This window comes from Daldinia childiae, assembly GCF_008694065.1.
Source record: "Daldinia childiae strain JS-1345 chromosome Unknown Scaffold6, whole genome shotgun sequence".
Lineage (NCBI taxonomy): Eukaryota > Fungi > Ascomycota > Sordariomycetes > Xylariales > Hypoxylaceae > Daldinia > Daldinia childiae.
Window position 1 is genome coordinate 1414893 of NW_022984647.1, and position 20859 is coordinate 1435751.

The window sequence follows — 20859 nt, forward strand, 5'->3', positions numbered from 1 at the left end:
CAGACCCCGACCAGACCAGACCAGACCAGACCAGGCTGACCGAACCAAACACACCAAACCCAACCCAATGCCCGAATTCTTCCCCTTCATCCCGGGCACCGAGACCGGCCGCGCCGCACGGCAACACGCAAGCGACTCCTCTCCGCTCCTCGGCCGCTTCCGCGCCGTGCCCCGGCAGCCGCCACAGCAGCATATCGGGCTCCTGTCTCCCGGTGGCCGCGGCAGCGTGCACGTCGGGTACGGCGCGTTAGTTGTCGGGCTTGACGACGACGACGATGATGATGACGATGCCAGTGATGACGACGATAGTAATAATGATAATGATAATCGACGATGTGGGTATGCGGCGAAGAGGAAGATGCGCCGGTTTGCGCGGGCCTCTCGCCGGAGTGTCAGGGACTTGTGGGTAGCGCCGCGGCAGACGGCCGTCAAGCGCGTGGTTGAGAGTTGGTGGAGTCGCTGGGGGGTTCTGGTGTTCTTGCCTGCTGCTTTGGTAAGTTTGCGATTTGTCTTGTTCGTTCTATTTTATTGCTTTTCTACTTTACGACGGTTTGTTTTGAAAGAGGCATGGACACTTGCAAGGGAGTTCAGGAATAAGTACTACGATTATATGGGCTAACGAGCACATGTTATACGATCTTTCTAGGCGGTAGCATGGTGCGCGATTCCATTCCCGCAATATTCCTTCGCGCCCGACTCGCACGGCCATACGAGACCTCATAGCCATCCCGATACCATACTAGACCCTTCTTCTAAGCACCGAGTGCCCGGTCACGGCAAGGCGCGCGTACAGGTCAACTTTTGGTTCTTCCTCTTCGTCTACTATGGCTTCTACAACCTGACGGCCCTGATCTGGATAACCAAAGTATTCAACCTATACTCTCTCAATTGGTGGCCGTCCGCTCTCGGCTTCCCTGTGACCATCTCGCTAATAGCTATCCTCTCGATTGCGGCTCCCATCCCCGTATACCTAATTCGGGAGGCGCGCTTCTTGACGGTTCACAACACGGCCTGGATTAGCTGGACTTTCATCATCATGGCGATGCCTGTGGCTATCGCCTTCTGCATCCTCATGACGCATGAACGCCACCTAGGGCTAAGGCACTCGCTGAGCGAAACTCAGCGCATATTTACGAGTTCGTGGTGGACTGGGAAGTCGGACACGCTATCGGTTACTCGAGACTATAACCGGCGCCGGGGGATCAGGGGTAGCGCATTCGATCCAGACGGCGCGCTGCAGATTACGGAGCGGCCGCGACAAGCTATGCCGGCGTTCATGCAAAGACGTAATTGGTTACCCGCCAGCTTCGTGCGGTTCGTGTGGTTTTGTCTGGCGCTTTCCGTCGGTCTATTAGCCTACCTGATAGGAGAGGCGTATGCCGAAATCTATCTACGGACACTGCCACACAACAGTTTCGAAACGATCGTCTACGTTTACAGCTGGGTCGTGACGGTCCATTTGCTAGATGCGCTTACAGGCTGGATTCTCGGTGCTAGTGAAGGGGAGCGCGTGGGAAGCTACCCCCTGAGCTGGATCTTTAAGCTGTAAGAATTCGTCAAGATGCGCCAGCTTCATCTTGAAGGCTCTGCTAACAGACCTAAATAGATACTTCATGTTAACCTACCAAACTTACGTTCGCGCCTTATACGCGCGCCTCCGCTCGCCGTCGCAATTCATTTGGCTTCAAGCGCTCTCGTCCGGTTTTCTCATCATCCTCACTCCTCTCACCATGACGCAAACGTATCATCGCATACTATCGATGCTAGGTCTGACCACCCAGTCATACGGTTCCTATCAGAAGATCTGCACCAGAAACGTTTTCATCCGCTTCCTGGCCGAAAACGTGAGCATGCTCACATTCTTGGGGAGCATCTTGGTATTGCACTTCGGAGCCAACAAGGATGTGTATCCGTACTTTGCATTCGATGACCCCGATGAGTTGTACGATTTCGAGCTGACTTTCTACGCTTCCATGATTACTTGGGCTTGCGAGTTGACAGCGGGAATCGTGCTCAGAGGATTGATTCGGTGGATCTTTGGGGTTAACGCTAACGTCGAGGGGAAAATGGACCTAGCAGTGTGGCCAGAGCTGCTACCTACGAGCGTAGCTGTCATGCTGCACGTATTGCAGAGCATGTTATTTTCAATCATTCGGTTACAATTTCGGTGACGGGATGGTGGAGGAAGGAATCATTGTCTAGTTGATGTGGAGAGAGTGGATTGGTGGCCCCAGACAGTTTTTGCAGCTCGGTTAAGCGTGGCCAGCAAATACTGCGCTTCGACGACCAAAGCAAGCGGATCGAACCTTATCGCGGAGAAAGGCACTAAGGGGAACTGATGGTGGTCGGTCGACAGGGTTCTTAGTCGCCAGGTCGCGGACAATGTTCCGGGCTGTAGTGTAGGTGGTTTGCTTGCTTTCCGTCCTTCTTTATTCTGTTAACATGCAAAGGTGCCCAAGGCGGAGTAGATGATACCCTTTTTAGAATAAATATTGTAGAATAGATATCCCCCTGGTTGCTAATCAAAACCCTTTATGACCTTACTGTGGCTTGCGCGGAGATGGTGTGCAATTGTGACGTGGAGCGAAATGAGGATGCATAAGTTTCTAATCTTCTTGCACTCCTATAATTGTAGATGAACGGGCTAGGGGCGAGATGCGCATATCCGCGAAACAGGAAGAATAGCTTGCTAAAGGTTTGTCCACGCCTAGTATCCATTTGCAGAGACTTTATCTCTGCATCCGGGTGGAGTCGCTGATTGGTGGAGAGGTATATAATGCACGAAATACTGCATACCCGGTGTGCCAGTTCTGAAGACGCCGAAAACATCGCGAGGCATTGCGGAGTCGTACGCAGCCGGACGAGCGCGGAGATGTTTGGCGACGTTTTAGCTACATAGTACCATATACTCTAGTATATTGGAGAAGTCGGCAAATACGAAGAGGTGTGTAAGTGTGTGTGATATCTGCTTCATGGCCACATCCGAAAAAGCTTCCGGTCGCCTAAACCTATCCGGTTTCTACCCCAATGTCGGGTCGGTCATTGTACGCACGGCTCCAGCAGGTGGAAATGAGACCATATTAACTAACGTGAGTCTGAATCGGCCGATTGCATAATGTCGTACGCCCATCCGATATAGCGGGGTGGCGTTTGTCAATTATCAAGACTTGCCAGCAGCAAGATCGATTTTCCGGGACGGGAGATGCGACTGCTGCAGATCAAGCAGAGCATAAAGCTACCTATGTACCGAAAGGGTGCATCCATTTCAACTTTATGCTTGTGTAAAAGCCTAGAACATCCCAGGGCTGATGAGTGGACGTGATATGTCGTTTGAGGTGATCGACAGATTTGCAGATCCACCAAGAGCGACGTCTCCATTCGACGAGGCTGCACATAGTCGTCAACACCCAGTTCTCAACTTACGTACCCCGGTAGCCCTGGTAGTTTCGAGATGTTCGAAGCTTTTCTGTATTCCCCAGTTTCTGATCTAGCCAAGGTCGGCTTATGGATCTGCTACTGTAGTAGACACATCTACCTACCCGGGAGATTGGCGGTGAGCACATGCAACCACTAACATTGCGGTTCAGCCCCCCGGCATATAGCGCATATGGCACATATACGAATAGAACAACAAGAAAATCGCGGTCAAGATAACTCAACATGCGGGGGGGACTAGACATGTGCTGAAACGCTGGGAAGATAGAGAATTCTATGCATACTATGTAAAGGGCGTCGAAGTGAAACCAATGCAAGTCCCATACCCTCGCATATTAATTAGTATACAAGGGTTAAATAAACCCCACGCGGATACTGAAGGTCCAACTAGAACCTCGGAGGGTGAGTTATGGTATCACAGAAGGGAACACCGGCCGTGTTATTTTCAACATGCCGGGTTTCCACAAGGGGTTAGATCATGCTATCGAGATGAGTCAAAAGCAAATGCTCCGATTATAAATGAGCTGAATTAGGTAGTTTTGCGGCTTAAGAAGCTTTGTAAACCACCAAGGGAATCCGGCTTACCGGCTTTCAGCATGGATAGGACAGTCAGATTGAAAACAAAGACTGGTGTGTGTGTGTGTGGTAGCTGACAAAATCAAGGGACTTATCCTTATCAGAATGCCCTCTCAGGAACACGAGCCGGTGCTTATTAGTCCTTAAACTAGATGGCGGCCTAATCCAGGAGCGAGTATGGCCGGCTTACGCAAAAGCAACAAGATAAACCTAGCAACTCAATTTAGTGTAGGTATCGAGGTAGGAACTTCAACGTTGATTCGGCGAAACCGGCGGGTTAATATGTGCGAGGCTGTATCGACCCAAATCCTTATGCGTTTTGAGAATAGGACCCAGCGAGGAGACATAATGCCCACTTGCTGGGCGTCCAATCATCCGGATATCCTCCCCGGCCATGGGACTAGATTGATCGCTAGAGTTGACAGAACGGTCGTAGGCATCTAGGTGTACATTTGTAGCTCGAATTCAAACATGTGAGTGAACCTTGGTGTGGTTACAACATCAAATACCTGTTGGTCACAGCATCTGGATCCCCTGTCTCGGTTGCTGAGTATGCAAGAGATGTGGTTGCAGGAGCCGGAGTCGTTGTAACACCTCGATCGAAGGAGACCAGGAGCCAGTTTAATTCGATTAAAACGAGGATGGAGGGCGATTGAGGCGCAACGCGGCCTTTGAGCCCCATGTTTCCACGAGCGGGATACGAGTCTTGTTGGTTGATGTAGAAGTGTACATATCTCGTATGGTATTGGTTTAATTAGTTCTAATGATACTTAAAGAAAACGATGGGTTACCGAGACAGAATCTAACTGGATCCCGGGCCGCTGTGCGTATGTATGTATGGTACCTAGGTAGAATGTACGGTTGTAGGGATGTGATACACATAGTATGTATGTGGATGCAGTTGACGAGACGATTTCCGACAGCGTCAATAGCACCTTGTTAGTCAATGATCACCTCGATCACCTCATCAATGCTCCACACAACATAGCGGGAGGTGGCAATTAGGGGATTTTTAATGTGATGGTTCTTCTTTTAGATTGCTGTCCCGAGCAGGTAGCCAAGAACCCAAGACCGTAATCGAAACGGGACTGGGCTAGGATTGTGCGAGCCACTATGTATAGCTTCCATAGGAGCGGATGTAAGTCGGTAACTAGAACTAGAGGATCTAAGGGACAGGTTATGGGAAATGTCGGGTATACGGGGAAGCAAGAGATGAGTCAGGGATTCCGGGAGGCTCGCTGATAGAGGAGAAGGGGGAAGAAAAGGTGAAATGGGTATGTAGACAGTCTTTTGAGGAAGTAAAGTGTGGGGTCGGACAAAAACGACCAAATCGCGATTTCCTAAACTTCCAGGTTCTTAATGAGTACCTAATCGAGGTACCTAATCGAGGCGGGGCAAAAGGGCAATTGCTTAACTCTTTTTAATCCCTGATATTATTTCTTCCATGTTAAATAATAAGGTAATATACTACACACACGAATATACTACAAATATACTATACGAATATAGGAACGATATACATACCGTACCTGTACAATGTTACCTTAGGTACCTACATGCGCATACATATCTACATTATGAGGTACGTATTATTATCATCTAATTAGTGAAAGATGAGAAGTGAGAATTAATAGATGTGATATCGTTAGGTTGACTTGCGACTTATAACTTACGACATACGACATACGACTTACAAGATATATGAATGTGGGCAAGTAATCTACTTGTAATCAATCGTTATTACATACTCATAAAGAGTTTTTCTATCATATATATATTTCCCCCCTTTTTTTGACATATAATATCTACCTAACATAGCCTCTCCTCAAGCTCTTTGAGCAAGATACTGTGCCATTCGGACCCTCCATCTCAAGACCACAATTAAGTCCCACGACTTGTCAATATCCCCCTTCCCCCTGCGGTAAGCCTATTCAAAGACCGAAAGAATAATTTAGGAAGGTGGCAAAATTTTCTATATACCGTTCGACCGATAATTGAGGTCTCCTAACCAGTATCCCGTAACACTTTCCCCTGATCATCCCATTCCTTCGGATGAATTTGTAGGGTGACAATGCTTCTAGAAGGAATCTTCCCTTTTCGATACCCATCTCCCATAACAGTTACGTACCTTAAGCAGGCATCTGCGCAGATAAACTATGTAGCAGAAAGATATCCAGTCTACCAGTCTACCAGTGTGTTTTCATCCCGCTGCGGATTCCTTGATTTCCTACCAGAAACATTACGTTGCCTTACACCGCATATACATGCATAGCTGCTCACGCCTCTGCGGACACGTCTAGGAGCTCCATGTATATATCTAGGTAGCCATGTATATAGCATGCGTGGCTTACACATAATATCAAGCCCTTACCAACTCTCCGACAGCTGGCACTTCCATTTCTATGGTTCTATGGTCAAAGATTATGTAAACGCTGGTGCTAATAAAGTACGGCGTTGGCCGGAACAAGCCATCAGCAAAGAGGCAATCCCTGATAACGCATCCAAATCTGCATACGTTCTAGTCCTCCGTTCGGTATGGTAGCATTAGGAAGCAGTGGGGTTTTGAATGGTGAGCACCGAGAAAAACTATAGAAAACCCCTGCACCGCCCACCTGCTACACCCACGAGAGGGGCAGAGAGGTTCATCATTCGTCCTGGATATTATGTACCTGAAGTATAGTATCAGATCAGAATACCTTAGGTAGGTAGGTAGGTATGTACCTGATTATATTTGTACCTATATGGGTTGAATTGAATCTGCCTAACTGGAGTAGATTATCTTTTGTTTTTATTTTTATTTTTATTTTTCACTTCACCGATTATCTGGTTTACGTATTGTAGATGGCAACTTGGAACTAACTACAGCTGCATGTATCCTGTTCTTTATCCTACCCTTCCAGCTACCTAGGTATAGCTTACCCATTTTGGTAAGTGGGTTATGCTTTAAGCTACCTTGTTAGGTACTTTAAACCTGCCTTAGGGTCCAGCTAGGTTGTCGGTGGGGTCTTTGATGTTTCTGTACTCACTCAGGTACCAAAGAAAGTAATGTTGTCCCTATCAGATGTAAGTAGAACCTGGTACTCTGGTACGAAGAAGTAGGCACCGCAACTAGAAGGTTTACCCCTCCAAAGAAAAAAAATTGTTTCGAAGAGAAAAAAAAAAAATATGATTCACCTCAGCTTCATCCCACTCTGTGTCAACCACTCCACTTCCTCTTAGAAACTCGCTGTCTTAAGTTTCCGTCTTTCTTATCCAACGACAGTCACACACACGTCTTTGGTTAACCCTTTTCTTCTCTTAATTCTTACTCGTCCACCCCTGTACTTGTACACACGCATTGTACATACATCTCACAAACTCACAGACCCTTCTAACCAAGGACAGAAGTTGTTATTGTTGTTGTTATTATTATCTACCACCCGGGTTGCGGCAAGCAGGCAAGCAGGCTACCTTACACCTCTATTTCCATCCCCATCCCGCCCCCTGCGCATTCCTCCGCGGCCACTTCTGAGGCGGCCTTGTCTCTTTGCCTGTTTGTCTGACTTGGCTTTTGCCTTGTCTGCCTATCCCATTCGTCTTTCGACTCCCCTCCTGGACCTTCCACTGTGCCACACCCCCAAAAAATTTTCACGCATTATCTTCTCTCCCCCCCAAAGGTACACATATCGCCTACCTTGCCCTTCACTCCTCGCCGTCTTCTCTTCTTCTCCTTCTTTCCTCCTCCTCAGCATGAGCGGTCTAGCCACTTCCAACATCCCCGTTGATCCCGTGGCAGCCAACCCAGATCAGCCAAGCATCACTCCAACTGCTGCACCTGATGCCTCGCGACGAGAGCCCGCCTCCTCCGCCACCGGTACCACCGAACTCGCCGGTAAATCGGTAAACGCTCTGCTCGCGCACGAGCAGGAGAAGCTAGAGACTGCTAAAAAATTGGTGATCGACGCCCTAAGATTCGTACCTGACTTCCCTATTCCCGGTATAAACTTCATCGATATCCTCCCGATATTCCAGAACCCTGTGGCATTTGAGTCTCTCCTCGAAGTACTTGCCCTCCTAATACGAGAACGATACGGCGACCAGATACCAGATGTCATAGTGGGTCTAGAAGCACGCGGTTTCCTCTTTGGGCCCTCACTTGCATTGAGGCTCAACCGCCCATTCGTCCCAGTCCGGAAGAAGGGCAAGATGCCAGGCGCATGCAGAACAGTTGAGTACAAAAAAGAATATGGATCAGACGAATTTCAGGTACAAATCGATGCTATCAAGCCCGGACAAAATGTCTTGATCGTGGACGATATCATTGCTACTGGTAAGTTGAGTGCTTTGCATCTACCTGTCACTCGTGCTTTCTGCTAGGTTGCTTGGGCCTCTCAGTGTCATATCATATTATAATTTCGCCCTCACTAGCCTTGATTTCGTCTGCCCTAGCCTATCCGTCCCTGTTTCAAATATACTCCCGCTCTTCTACCTATTACCTTTCAATGGACACACGGACAATTTTGGAGTTCCTCTCAGTCGTCTACTGCATCACTTAATGTCTAGTATGAGTACAAGCTAGGGAAATAATGGCGGCGATCGACAGTACTGCTATGCCCGAAGTTTTGCTCATAACTAGCCATTACAAGGACAGATGTCAGACATGAGGCTAGAAGTCAGCTCCAATTATACCGGTAATAAGTATCTCCACTAGGTGGTATAAAAGTACTGGCCAGGGAGAAACCTGCCCGTTTCAACGACAAAGAAGCATCATCCAGTTTTGCATTCTAGCGTGACTTTCTTGTTTACTCCGCCGTTTCGGCCTGTCCTCTCAACTGACTGGGTAACTCAGGAGGAACTGCTGCTGCAGCAGGCCAACTCGTGGAGCTCTCGGATGCTAAAGTCATGGGTTACCTCTTCATGATTGAAATTACGAATCTCAAGGGCAAGGCGCTGTTGGGTGACAAACCCATGATCACTCTCGTCGAACACGATGAAGAGGAATAGATTCCGCGTATCACCTACTCTGGCATTCCCTGTTTCCGCGTCACAAAAAAAAAAGGTTTCATTCCCAAAATACACGAAAGAGGACGACAATAATTCACACAAATTCTATCATTCTAAATCTAATGTTAGATGCCTCTCGGACTTTATTGGATAGTTGGGCTGGATAGAACGCGCTGTTGGGTTGCTACAGTACTTCAGCGCAACCGTTAATCACAAGTGGGGAGGCCTCCGCGAAAGCTGGTTTGAGGTTGCATGGCCATGGCGTTAATGGAATACGAATAACACAGGGTGGCACTGAATTTCTGTTTTAACATGATTTGCTCATAGAGAGTCATAATTCCGTAATCCATCCTAATCTCAATAGTCTGCCTGCTTACATTCAACTGCCGCAAGTATCGCTCTGCGTATCACATTATCTCGATGTCAGCATGTCAGCTGAAATTACCTATCACAAAAGGTGCTCACCAATATCATCACGGTATCAAAGTTAATCACTATTCAGTTCTCGTGTTCCAAGGTTGTTGTGCTACAAGATGATAGGTGAGTTCGCTCGTGAAGCTCGTCGTTATACAAGTTTTTTTCGAAAATGGTAATGTCACCCCTATACATGTGAGCTTGAAGTAGAACTTGTACTTGGATACAAGTAACTTGTCTGAGAATTCAAGTGTCCAATCCAATAGTTAATATTCACGTGCTTCAGAGCATTCCAGATACACGAGCGCGAATCAAGAGCCGTGTCCAATTACTACTGTCACCTTCTAGTCTTCCACATCCTAGATCTTGTCCTACCTTGACTGCATCTTTGCAACCACATACTTCAAGGTGAATGGCTTCATTTTACCTATACGATAATATTACTTTCACTAACGCATCACTTGTACGTCCGCGTGGTGCTCAGGCACCTTTTGGGTAGTTCTTCATTTATATGGCATCGCGGACATCCATTGAGATACTTGCCGTTATCAGCGATGACGACAGGGTCACGGATTACTTTACTTCTCTAGCCACCGCGGGGTGTCAGTCAACCATTAAAACTTGGTAATAGTAGGTGTTACTACCCCCTATTTCGACTATTACTGCATACTTAATATGAAGTAGAATAAAATATAATATCTCTAACTAATATATCTTAACTGTTGACGATACTATTTATAGAAATATGGTAAGCCTGTTTAAGGGTCTCTTATGACATCAATCGTGGTAGCCAGAATATTAGGTAGGTATACTTACTTATATCTGCCGCCCTTTCTTATTGGTCTTTGGGGGAGATTACAAGGGTTACAAGAGAGACGACTACGAGAAGCATCGTCCAAAAGCATGAGGTACTACACAGTAGGTTCTCACAGTAGTGACTTGAGATCTACATGTTACAGGAAAGTCTTTCTCAAGGGGGAATCCAATTCAATATAATAAAATATAGTATGCGCGTCTTGGCTAAATTCGCGCATCTTATAAACCTAAGTGAAGTGGGCATAAAGCATATTCCAGTTCTAATATACATAGTAAGGTATTAACCAGACCACGAATATCAACCAATACGATATCTAAGAAGGATCAATACAAAGATTTAGGTACAGTATATAGTTACTCGCTTTGCTACTAACTATCTCACCTACTCTTGCGAGGCATAGAGCGACACAAGACCTAGAAGTCCTCAACCTCACGCACTTCTATCTAAGTTGTGTACGTAGCGAAAGATGCAAAGGTACGCCCGATTAATAGAATATAGCAACTTCGTATATACCTATAACTATAGGTAAATAACCTTACAGAATGTGCGTTCAAGAAGGTATATTCCAACTTGACATCCCCAACGTTTCTCGGAAATAGACTTGGAGCGCGCTTATGATCTCTAATTCGTACTATTGGAATTCATAGTAACTAGAGGAATGTATAGTTATCCCAATATAGGTAAGTTGAAGCTTTTTTTTCTTCATCATGCCCCCTACAGATCCAGTAAGAAAACTAGTTCTCTACCGACATGCCCGTTGGGAGAATTGCTACCCAGCGAGCCCCGTAGTAGCTAATCGTACGAGGACCAAGGCCATGTCAGTCAGCCCAATACTACATAGACATGTTAGTTCCTTTTTGCTCTAGAAAAAATGCCTCTTCATGAGGGACTTAATAGAGCCACTAGGCTAGGCCTTGAGCTTGATGCATGGCTCGTGGATCTTGACAGAGTAAGGGAATCGTTATATCTATATATATGAGTATAGGAAGCGACAGCAAGGAGAATTGGTTGGAAGTCATCGCAAGCTCATCTTCGCTTATGCAGGTCCTACTTACCCCGGATTGACGCGTCGTGCTGCAGGGGTCGACGATCTAGAACAGAGGGCGATCCTTGCTTCCTTCATCAATTTCCGCCTCTCTCGCCACAAGTGGGATGGATCTGTTGTATGTACATACATAATCCAGCGCGCATGATCCTACGAAGTGGAAAAACTCCCCGTGTACCTCACGTACATGGAATTATGTAGATGCCATCGGGATAATACAATATGCCATTATCCCGGGTCGTGGGCCGATTGTGCTGGTGATTTTACTATGGAGTCTCGGGTTTTGAGGCTCGAATTCGGGTGGCGAACCGAGATTAGCAGGAGCTAAAGACCGCGGTGGATTTCGACGATGGTGCCTGGTAGGTAGGTAGTCTCTGACTTTTTCTCATATTGCTTTGCTCCTATTACCTCTTCGTCTATCCATCACGCTCCTGCAGCCGCGTTTTGCGCCTCCTATCACGTAGCCATCAGGCACCAAGTAGTCATCCACGGAAGCAGAAAAAGACGCACAACGCAACGCAACGCAACGCAACCATGTCGTCGATCACAACCGCGATCCCTACGGGCCTAATCACCGAATGGTGTCTAAGCGCGCCGACGCACTTCAACGGCTCGCGGTACGAATGCGCGGCCACCGAGCCCGGGTGGAAAGCGAGCAACTTCCAGACGTTCTGCTGCGACGGGGACATCCTCAACACGGCGAAGGACATCTGGCACGACATCGGGCGCGGCAAGAACAACTCGATAGACCTCGCCGACATGATCTGCTGCGGGCTGGGCGGCGCGCCCCAGCAGGGCGGCGTGCACCCCCTGCCGACCGCGTACACGGGGTGCTCGGCCGGCGCGCCGACGCCCCTGGCCAGCATCGCCGGCACCAACACCGACAACGCGGCGCCGTTCCTCGTCACCTACACCAGCGCTAGCTACGGCCAGGGCACCGTCGGCGATTACATCCCCACCGAGACCCCGACTTGCTTCTGGGCGTACACCGTCGGCGTCGGCACCACGCAGGTCACGCTGCCGGCGCCGGATATCACGACGCTGCCGCCGGATACGACGGACGAGTTTGGGTTTACGATTGTCTCGCCGAGCACGACTACGACTACGACGACGACGGGGAGTGCTTCGGAGGTGTTGTCTACTGAGGCCTCGAGCTCGGAGCAGCGAACTACGGCGTCGACGGGGACGGCGGCGCAGAGTAGCGAAGGCCTAAGCGAGCCTACGTCGACGCCTTCGGGTGCGTCGGCTGTTGCGGGTGTAAGGAGGGGGTATGTGTATCTTGGTTTAGGTCTCGTAACCGTACGCTTGTTTTGGAACTGATACTACATGGTTGAGAATTTCAAAAATGCATTAGATACATAGTAGAGACGGGGAGGGGGTTACGACTGTGTTATAATGTTGATAATAATGTAATCGTAATATGCATTGCATTACTCATGTGTATAAGAAAGGTAACGATGTAAATCTCTATCTAGCGCTAAAACTGTACATACACTGCATTTTGTCATAGAACGGAATGGCTCCCCTAAGTTTAGAGTATCCGGTTCTTAGAGAAACATGGTTTTGTCATTGAAGATCACAATAGTACCCGAGGCTGGTCAAGCTGCTATCATTTGTCTCTCTCCATTGGGTACTTTACATATCCACAAGAAGAAACTTGGATGAAATAATTAAATGCTATTATTTATGATCCTCAATATGTTCATGCCCCCCCCTATTTTTATACATGTATCAAAAGTCCACGCCCTAAATCAGATAAGATCACTTATCCAATATCACATGCTCTTTTTCTTTTTCGCTTCCCCTGAATCTCCTTTGGTTTTCACGCTCTTTGTTCCCCCTATGTCTTCTCAGACCCGCCTACTTCGCGGCCTCGTCGTAACGTTACAACCCTGTATATCAAACACGGTATCATCAAACTCGATACACATCGAGATGGTGATAGGGATAGGCGCGGGACCACCACTGCCATTCAGTCCAGCACCACCTTCACCATTGGTACCAGAGCTTCCGTTGCCCATGCTCCACTCATCGATCCGATTCCCGGTCTGTTCGGGCACCGCATTAACCCGCAAGGCGCTAGCGTCGGTAGCAATGTCAGACGCGTTGGATGTGGGAGTCATGACGGGAATGCTAAGCCCGGGATATACGGACCCAGAGCTATTAACACTAGACGGGCTAGATATTCTAGGGTGGGCAGAGGTTCCTTCAATAGACGGATAGGCTCTGTTTAGCCGGTCTAATGCTTCACCAGCGGGCCTATCTCTTTCCGAGGGAAGCATGGTCGTGCCGCTGGATATAGTAGGGTGGTTCGGCAGGAGAGGTTGGCAGAACCGATTGTGCCGATGCCAACGTCCGCTGAGGTGGCCTGACGGGTAAAATACGCCAGACGCATCAGGCGTCGGAGTCCTTTCTGGCGAGTATTCTAGCCGGTATGTCACATCATCAATAGGCATATCTGGCGTATGTGGCCTAGAGGATTCGCGGACGTCGCTGAACTCGGTTGACCAAGGAGAGGAGCGATTCGGGTCAAATATAGACGACTCGAACCGAGCGATCTCTTCTGGATCAGGAATGGCGCTGGTTCTCAGGGGCTCGATATCAAGGACGTGGCTGGGGAAATCCCTAGTCGGCCGTTCATTGATGGAACTGTCCAAGATATCCGACTCTTCTGGCCTGGTAGCCCTGAAGGTGGTGTGCCAACCGGAGCCAGTGTGATCGTACGTCCCGCTAAACCTTCGGGGATCTAGGAAATTTCCTGTGTCAAATTCCTCGAGGCTTGATCTCCTCCCAAGATCACTGTCATATGCCATCGCGGGGATCGAGCGACGGGGTCCAGCTTGTCTGGCAGGAATATGAGAGCCTCTGCGTCGAATCCGTTCGTTGATCCAGCCCGATGGCGGGTGCTGGTTATTGCTTTGTTGATGATTGGATTGCATTATGTTGGGCGATAAGTTTGTTGTTGCTTGGTTAAAATGCAACTTCTGTTGTTTTGGTCCCTGGGAATTATGTAGGAGAAGGTTAGGAGAGAAGAAAAGTAGAAGAATACAAAAAGTTTTATATATACAAGTTTCCGGGCCCTTGAGCAAACATGCAGAACAGTTATGAATACGCGTACTGTGACTGTTTTACACGTGTAGATAAGTTTGATTGCCAAATGATTTTATTAAGAAATGAGCATCCATGGCATTTCAGACGAAAGGGAAAGATGATTGGAGTTGATTTCAAAGGTAATTGATTCAAGGTTTTCGTGACGTAGATTTACAGTCTACATGGCAACGATTGCTACGAGATAACACTATGCCCTCATCTTGGGACCTGACTCTTCCCCTGACGCACGTTCCGAGAATATGACTATGCCTATGATCTGGACACCGTGCATCTAAACAGTAAGTTCACCAATGCAAAGCGTGACTCTCAACGAAATATTAGCAACGATAATAACTAATAAACCCCAAGTTGAAGCTTGCTACTAAATATTATAAACCAGTAAACTATATACAACTAGCATTAGGTAAATATATAAATTTCCACTGATAATAACTTAGGAGCTCTCAGTAGCTCAACTCCTATTAACATGAGTCACCAATGCTTCGACTTGGCGATTCGGGGATTTTGGTATGGGATTTAATAACAGGTTACACAGTTTAGAGAAGCATAGGACAACCGAGACATAAATATACACTTTATATAGCTAGGTAACTCACACCAACGTTGAAATTCTAGCTAGGACTCTGCTTGCTTGAAGGTTTACAAGCTATAGGCACAGTACTAGAAACAACGGAAGTAGGAGAGTTTCATCAACAACCAAATAATGAAGCATGGCTGCATTAAACTACATCTACATAATTGTACCTGCAGAGAAAGAAAAGCATCATCATACGTAGACCCATGCCACTGGGATGTTCTTCACCTATACTGACTACAAACAATAACCGCAAACCATCTAATAGCACACACAGCAGCTACATCTACAAGTCCAGTTTACTTCTTTAGATATAATTACTATCCATGGGGAAACTTGACTCTTATTGCTACGGTTAGAAGTTGTCATGAGTGAACTTACGGTTAAGAGACTATATGTCGGGGATAAAAGTTAAACCCTCATATATGTACTACAGCACAACAATTTTACGGCCATTGGTGTCACAAAGATAATAATAACAATTTAATAAAAGAACAAGTGGTTCACATTGATGCTAATGATTCACTATCGGGAGCTCGAAGAACTAAGACTGCTAACGATCTAATAACAGGACAAGACTTCAATCACAAAAAAATACAAGCAAAAGACTAGCAACACTGAACACATGAGTATCTATTAGCTATTAAGAGAATGCTTCAGCCGGCAAAGTGCACACCCTACGTGGCATAACACAACACTCGACATCTAATCCGTATGGAGGACATCGCATGCTTCAAATATCAAGCAGCTTCGTCGCAACATATTCCGCCCACTCCGTCACTGTAAAAGATGAAACATTTGTGTGCTGTTTCGCAGGTATTTTCTGATCCGCATCAACCAAATGACAGGGGGTATACTGGGTATCAGTTGAGTATTAGGAAAAGATGTGTCAAAACAAAAGCAGTTCTCCTCGCAAATTGAGACAAGACATGCAAAAAGCGTCAGTATAAAGATCATGGATGCCATCCTTGCGTCAATGTAGCGCACTCCCTGTTCCGACTAACAGAGAGTATGCCCGCCAATCGCCGACAATAGATGGGGGTATCAGTAGAAACCAGTCTCGTAGGGTATCTTGAAATGCAGATCCGTTCCCGACCAAACCCAGTGTCGTGGATACACTTTACGAAAACATTAAATATTGACCCGTAGGCCGAAGCGGCGCGCACTCTATGCGGCAGCGGTGACAGGAGCCGGGGTAGCGGCAGCAGGCTTCTCTGCGGTCTCCTCAGCGATGGGAGCGACAGCAGGTTCAGCCTCAGCCTCCTTGGCAGGCTCGGTCTCCTCAGCTACATCAGCGGGCTTGGCGTCCTCAGCCTTGGACTCATCAGCAGGCTTCTCAGCCTTACCCTTACCCTTGACGGTCTGGCGGAGCTTGGAGAAAAAGGGAGGAGACTTGACTTTCTCGCCTTCCTCGTCAGAGGTAGCAGCCTTCTCCTTCTTGCCGAAGCCGAAGGGAAGAGAAGACTTGCGCTTCTCGGTCTTCTCCTTAGTCTCACCGTTGGTGGCGGGAGTGATATCAGTTGTCTCAGTGGGGACAGTAGCAGGAGAGGCAACCTCTGTCGAGAGGGGCTCAGAAGTCTCGACGGCAGGGATCACGGGAGCAGTCTCGGCAACTGAGGCGTCGACGGGAGCGTCCTTAGCAGGAGTCGCAGGAGCAGACTCGGACTCAACCTTCTTCTTTCCGAAAGAAAGACCACCGAAAAGGCTATAAAAGGTTAGGATCATAACATTCATAGGACAAGGGAGAAAACATACCTAGCACGCTTGGTAGGAGTAGGCTTGACAGGCTCCTCCTTCTTAGTCTCTTCGGCAGCAGGGGTCTCAACGGCCGGAGTCTCAGTGGCAACGGCAGCGACCTCAGGAACGGGCTCAGCAGCCTCGGTGGTCTCGGCAGGCTTGTCCTCAGCGGTCTTGTCTTCGGCGGGGGTCTCCTTCTTGGCCTCCTCCTTCTTGCCGAGAAGGTTGCCGAAGATGGAAGCGCGCTTTCGGCTGGCAGATCGGCGCTTGGAGTCCTTACCGTCCTCCTTCTTGGCTTCCTCCTCCTTGGGTTCTTCCTTCTTGTCCTCTTCCTTAGGCTCCTCTTTAGCTTCCTCCTTTGCGGGCTCGGCCTCAGCAGGCTTCTCCTCCTTGGTAGGCTTCAAGCTCTCAATAGTCTGCTTGTACGCCTCAGTCTCAGCGATAGTGGCGGCAAGTTCCTTAGCTTCGGCAATCTTAAGCTTCAATTGCTCAACCCAGTTATCACGGTCGGCGGCAGTGGGCGCCTTGAATGCGTGCTTGTGACCCTTAGCGGTGAAAGAGAACTTGGTAGCGCCCTCAACGGCAGGCTCAGAAGCCTCAGCCTATATAGTAGTTAGTATTATGTACCTTTAATCGTGTCGCATTAATCGAGCATACCAGTTGGATAGCGCCGGTCGGGGTGCTCTTATCGCTCTCCTTGCCGTAGAAGAAAAGACCCTTTCCAGTTTCGGCAGCCCAGGCAGTGACGTGGTGGGCAACGTCGGTAGCCTTCTCATTCTTGAGATATGTAGCGAGCTTCTCCTTGGGAATGGCATCGGTACCGAACCAGAAGTGCTGCTTAGAGTAGATGAGGTTCCTAAGTTAGGTTAGCTGAGATGTCTTTTCATCATTTGAAAATAATCGCAACATACTTGGGGAAGTTGGCGGGAGCACCCTTATGCTCTAGGGTACCAGCCTCAACAGGCTTCACTTCCTCCTTCTTAGCCTCCTCAGTAGGAGCGGCAGCCTCAGTTGTCTCGGTAGCCTCAGCAGGTGCCTCAGTGGCAGCCTCGGCGACAGGCGCGGTCTCGACGGGCTTGTCCTCGACAGGCTTCGTCTCAGCTACGGGCTCAACGACGACGGGGGTAGTCTCGGCGACTTCAACGGGCTTCTGTTCCTCTGCCATTTTGAATGTTGTCTAAAAGGAAAAACTAATTTGGGTATCAAGAATATGGGTATCACTAGAAAGGGGAAATTAAATAATGGAGAAACTACTCGTTGGATAGAGTAGTAGTATTAAATGACACTTCGTTGTCTCGCGGGGGAGTGTTCTTTGGAGGTGCTTGAAATGGAAGTGGAAGAACAACGAAACTTGTATTTGAAGTCGAGTACGACAGGAAGGGTGGGAAGGGAAAAGTCGAATGGAAGCACAGCTGCTTCTGCCGGGCTTTATTTATTTGTCTCGTGATTAATGGGAAAGAAGAGTGACATGGGAAGGGAGCACAGTCTCTTAGTGACAAAGTACAGTGACTGTTACTGTAGCAGAGACCAGGTAGGCCAAGCGCAAAATCAGGAGTACGATGGAGTACGATTTCGACTCCTGGATGTACCTGGTACAGTATTTCTCTACAAGTCGTGCACGGTAGCCGTTCAACAGGGATTATTACGGTGGGTCTAGGCGGGTCGCGGGTTGTGTTGAGCGAAAACAGATGACCCACATCAGTGCATTAGCAGTGATTGGCAGTTGCCGCCGTTATCCCCTGTGTCCCCTGCCCTGTTCTAAGAAAGAAAGGGACGAAAAAAAAAAGGAGTGTGACCTAAAGTTGAGTAGGTAATAACGATAGACCGTTTGTTATTCAATATTGTTATTTCATTTTTGTAGATAGACCTTACGCCATTCTTACGGTACACGTTTTTACATATAATGTAATAACTCTTTGACCAATCTTATTCAATAATTTCATCTGCACTAATCTTGTCCTATTATTATTGTTGTTATTCTATTATTATTCGATGTACCGTGTTTGTGCTACCATTATCTCAGACTAATAACTGATATCAGACTAACCGATATACTTGATACCTAGGATATTAGGATATAAGAGATTTTATATGCTACAACAACAATACATCCAATCTAACTAGGTTATTCATTTTTTACTTCTGCATGAACTCCCAGTCCTTACCTAACTCGTTGCTGGGTCATCTGCAAATCTTGCGGCTATGGTCTGTGCCTGCAACATAAATTTTTTTTTTTTCCTTCTTCTCATTGAAATGAAGGCCCTGTCTAGCTCGTTCGACGAAATTACAATGTCGTTTAATATGCACCAGCGTACTAGTGGCCATGGGCTATTGACAGGGGTTTGAAGGGGGGACAAGAATTGTTCCCAGCAGTTCCTAATTGTTCTAATGGATAGGTCGTTTTGAGCAGCACCATCCTAGAAAATTCAGAACGGAAACCTTTACCATGGAAAGGAAAAGCTTTGAGCTACGGGCTATTATGCTAGATTACTAGACCTTTTTAGCATGGTGAGACCCAGATGATCCAACTCGCTATTGATGACCATAGCTTCGTTCGAGATCCCGGAATATTAGTGTAGGACCTAAATATTGGGAACTGATATCCTTCTATTTAGAGACGAAGTACATAGAGTACATAGTGTATAGTTGCCAAGTGGTAATTATATTATTGGTCTTCTTTTTCTCATGATCCGCGTATGCGTATCTGGCTGGTACCATCTCTTTTGCTTGAAGCCAAGCGCATATGAGCACCCCCTTTTTGCCTGCTTAGGTATTGAATACGCCGGAGGAGCAAATCAATTACGACCTACCTAATAGACCTATCTAATACATGTCCCTAATACATGTTCTACACAGTCTGACAAGACACCGCTTGCCGAACCTGGCAGCTAGCAAGTTCGGTTCGGTTCTGGAATCGGACGACATTGCTGATGATAGGACGCTGGTGATCGCGCCGATACCACTCCAACACAAATATCCGTTACATCCACCCAATGAAGCCGATATGCAAGATGCACTCATTGCGGCATGCTCGCTGCATATTGTCCTGCAACTCACGGTCATAGGGCCAAGGGTGTGGATAAGTTTTTTGTCTTGGGTTGTCTTTGAAGAGGGTTGGCAGATTAATGCTTATTGGGTAATAATTCGGGTGAATTATGGGATATGCGAGAGTAGATCTCCAGTGCAATATCAGGAGTAAGCTGGCAGACTGGGCTGGCAGGCAAGATGGGTACTCATTCGAGAAGTACCGACATTCATTAGCTTCTCATGGCTTTTCCTAAAAATCCCCCCTACTACCGCTAAAGCACGTTTATCTAGACGCAGTATCCACTGCAGAAGAGCGTACATACATACATATTACAGCCTGGCAGGCCTGGCTCGTCTGCCCCATGTGATAATTTTAGCTGGGTTGACTAGTTGCTAAAATGATGTGGATGTGCCCCCCCCCCCCCCTCTCCCCCCGGTCTGTGAGCTTTGTCGATCAGAGGGCTACCCTTCAACCGAAATAAAGAAGAAAGGGACTCGATATGGCCAGGATTCGATTCTTGAGATTTACTACATAATATCTCAGGCTCCATCGCATTTAAAAGTGAGTAGTCATTCCAGAATAGCCTTTCTTTCCTGTCCCCTTTTCGTCCCTTGAACTACGATGTCTGTTTCAGGCTATCATCTATCTCTGACACCTGGGTCGATTCTTGGTGGTTCAATTTTACATACTAGATCTCGACCCTGAAATCCCTGAATTGGGGACCCCAGAAGTGGATCCCGATATTCCAACTTTGAGCGTACCGGAGTTTTTCTCTGGATAACTTCATTTCAACGAACCGTTCAAGTTGAGCAGCATGGATTATTCACCTATCAAGTACGACGCGTGTTCTCGATTTAATATTAAAGCACTCTATGTATTGCTCACGAAATATGCGGAAATACGCGACATGGTTTGGTCAAAGTTGGTTGGGTACATAACAAAACAGAGTTACTAACAGATAGGATCGCGATTAGTTCCATGCGTGGATATATACATACCTACATATAAACATGTAGTGTGATGTTACGCGCAGGACGTTACTGAGATTCGCGGCCCTCTCCTTATTTTACGCTTAGTCGAACGATTGGATACGAACTAACCGATTTTCATCTTTTCACCCCATAAACTTTTGGCGTCCG

General features: G+C 47.4%; 5 protein-coding genes across 6 annotated transcripts; 3 read left to right on the forward strand and 2 right to left on the reverse strand.

Moving 5' to 3' along the window:
- Positions 1-67: 67 nt before the first annotated feature.
- Positions 68-2171, forward strand: GL218_06292 (uncharacterized protein; the record flags this gene model as incomplete). The annotated part of the gene is made up of 3 exons (XM_033582999.1): positions 68-493; positions 647-1545; positions 1607-2171. 3 exons carry the CDS (start codon positions 68-70, stop codon positions 2169-2171), a joined length of 1890 nt encoding a protein of 629 aa, XP_033434166.1.
- A 5569-nt stretch (positions 2172-7740) lies between these two features.
- GL218_06293 (Adenine phosphoribosyltransferase) lies at positions 7741-8994 on the forward strand (the record flags this gene model as incomplete). Its single annotated transcript, XM_033583000.1, has 2 exons — positions 7741-8320; positions 8840-8994. The coding sequence occupies 2 exons, from the start codon at positions 7741-7743 to the stop codon at positions 8992-8994; spliced, it is 735 nt and encodes a 244-aa protein (XP_033434165.1).
- Positions 8995-11804: 2810 nt separating this feature from the next.
- GL218_06294 (uncharacterized protein) lies at positions 11805-12590 on the forward strand (the record flags this gene model as incomplete). The annotated part of the gene is made up of 1 exon (XM_033583001.1): positions 11805-12590. The coding sequence occupies one exon, from the start codon at positions 11805-11807 to the stop codon at positions 12588-12590; it is 786 nt and encodes a 261-aa protein (XP_033434164.1).
- Positions 12591-13120: 530 nt separating this feature from the next.
- On the reverse strand, positions 13121-14209 carry GL218_06295 (uncharacterized protein; the record flags this gene model as incomplete). Of its 2 annotated transcripts, XM_033583002.1 has the most annotated exons (2): positions 13510-13695; positions 13760-14209. In XM_033583002.1, the coding sequence occupies 2 exons, from the start codon at positions 14207-14209 to the stop codon at positions 13510-13512; spliced, it is 636 nt and encodes a 211-aa protein (XP_033434163.1). The 2 variants fall into 2 exon arrangements, with proteins under 2 accessions (XP_033434162.1, XP_033434163.1); XM_033583003.1 differs by having other exon boundaries at positions 13121-14209.
- A 1913-nt stretch (positions 14210-16122) lies between these two features.
- Positions 16123-17857, reverse strand: GL218_06296 (putative immunogenic protein; the record flags this gene model as incomplete). The annotated part of the gene is made up of 4 exons (XM_033583004.1): positions 16123-16660; positions 16711-17294; positions 17350-17548; positions 17604-17857. 4 exons carry the CDS (start codon positions 17855-17857, stop codon positions 16123-16125), a joined length of 1575 nt encoding a protein of 524 aa, XP_033434161.1.
- Between the last annotated feature and the right edge of the window lie 3002 nt (positions 17858-20859).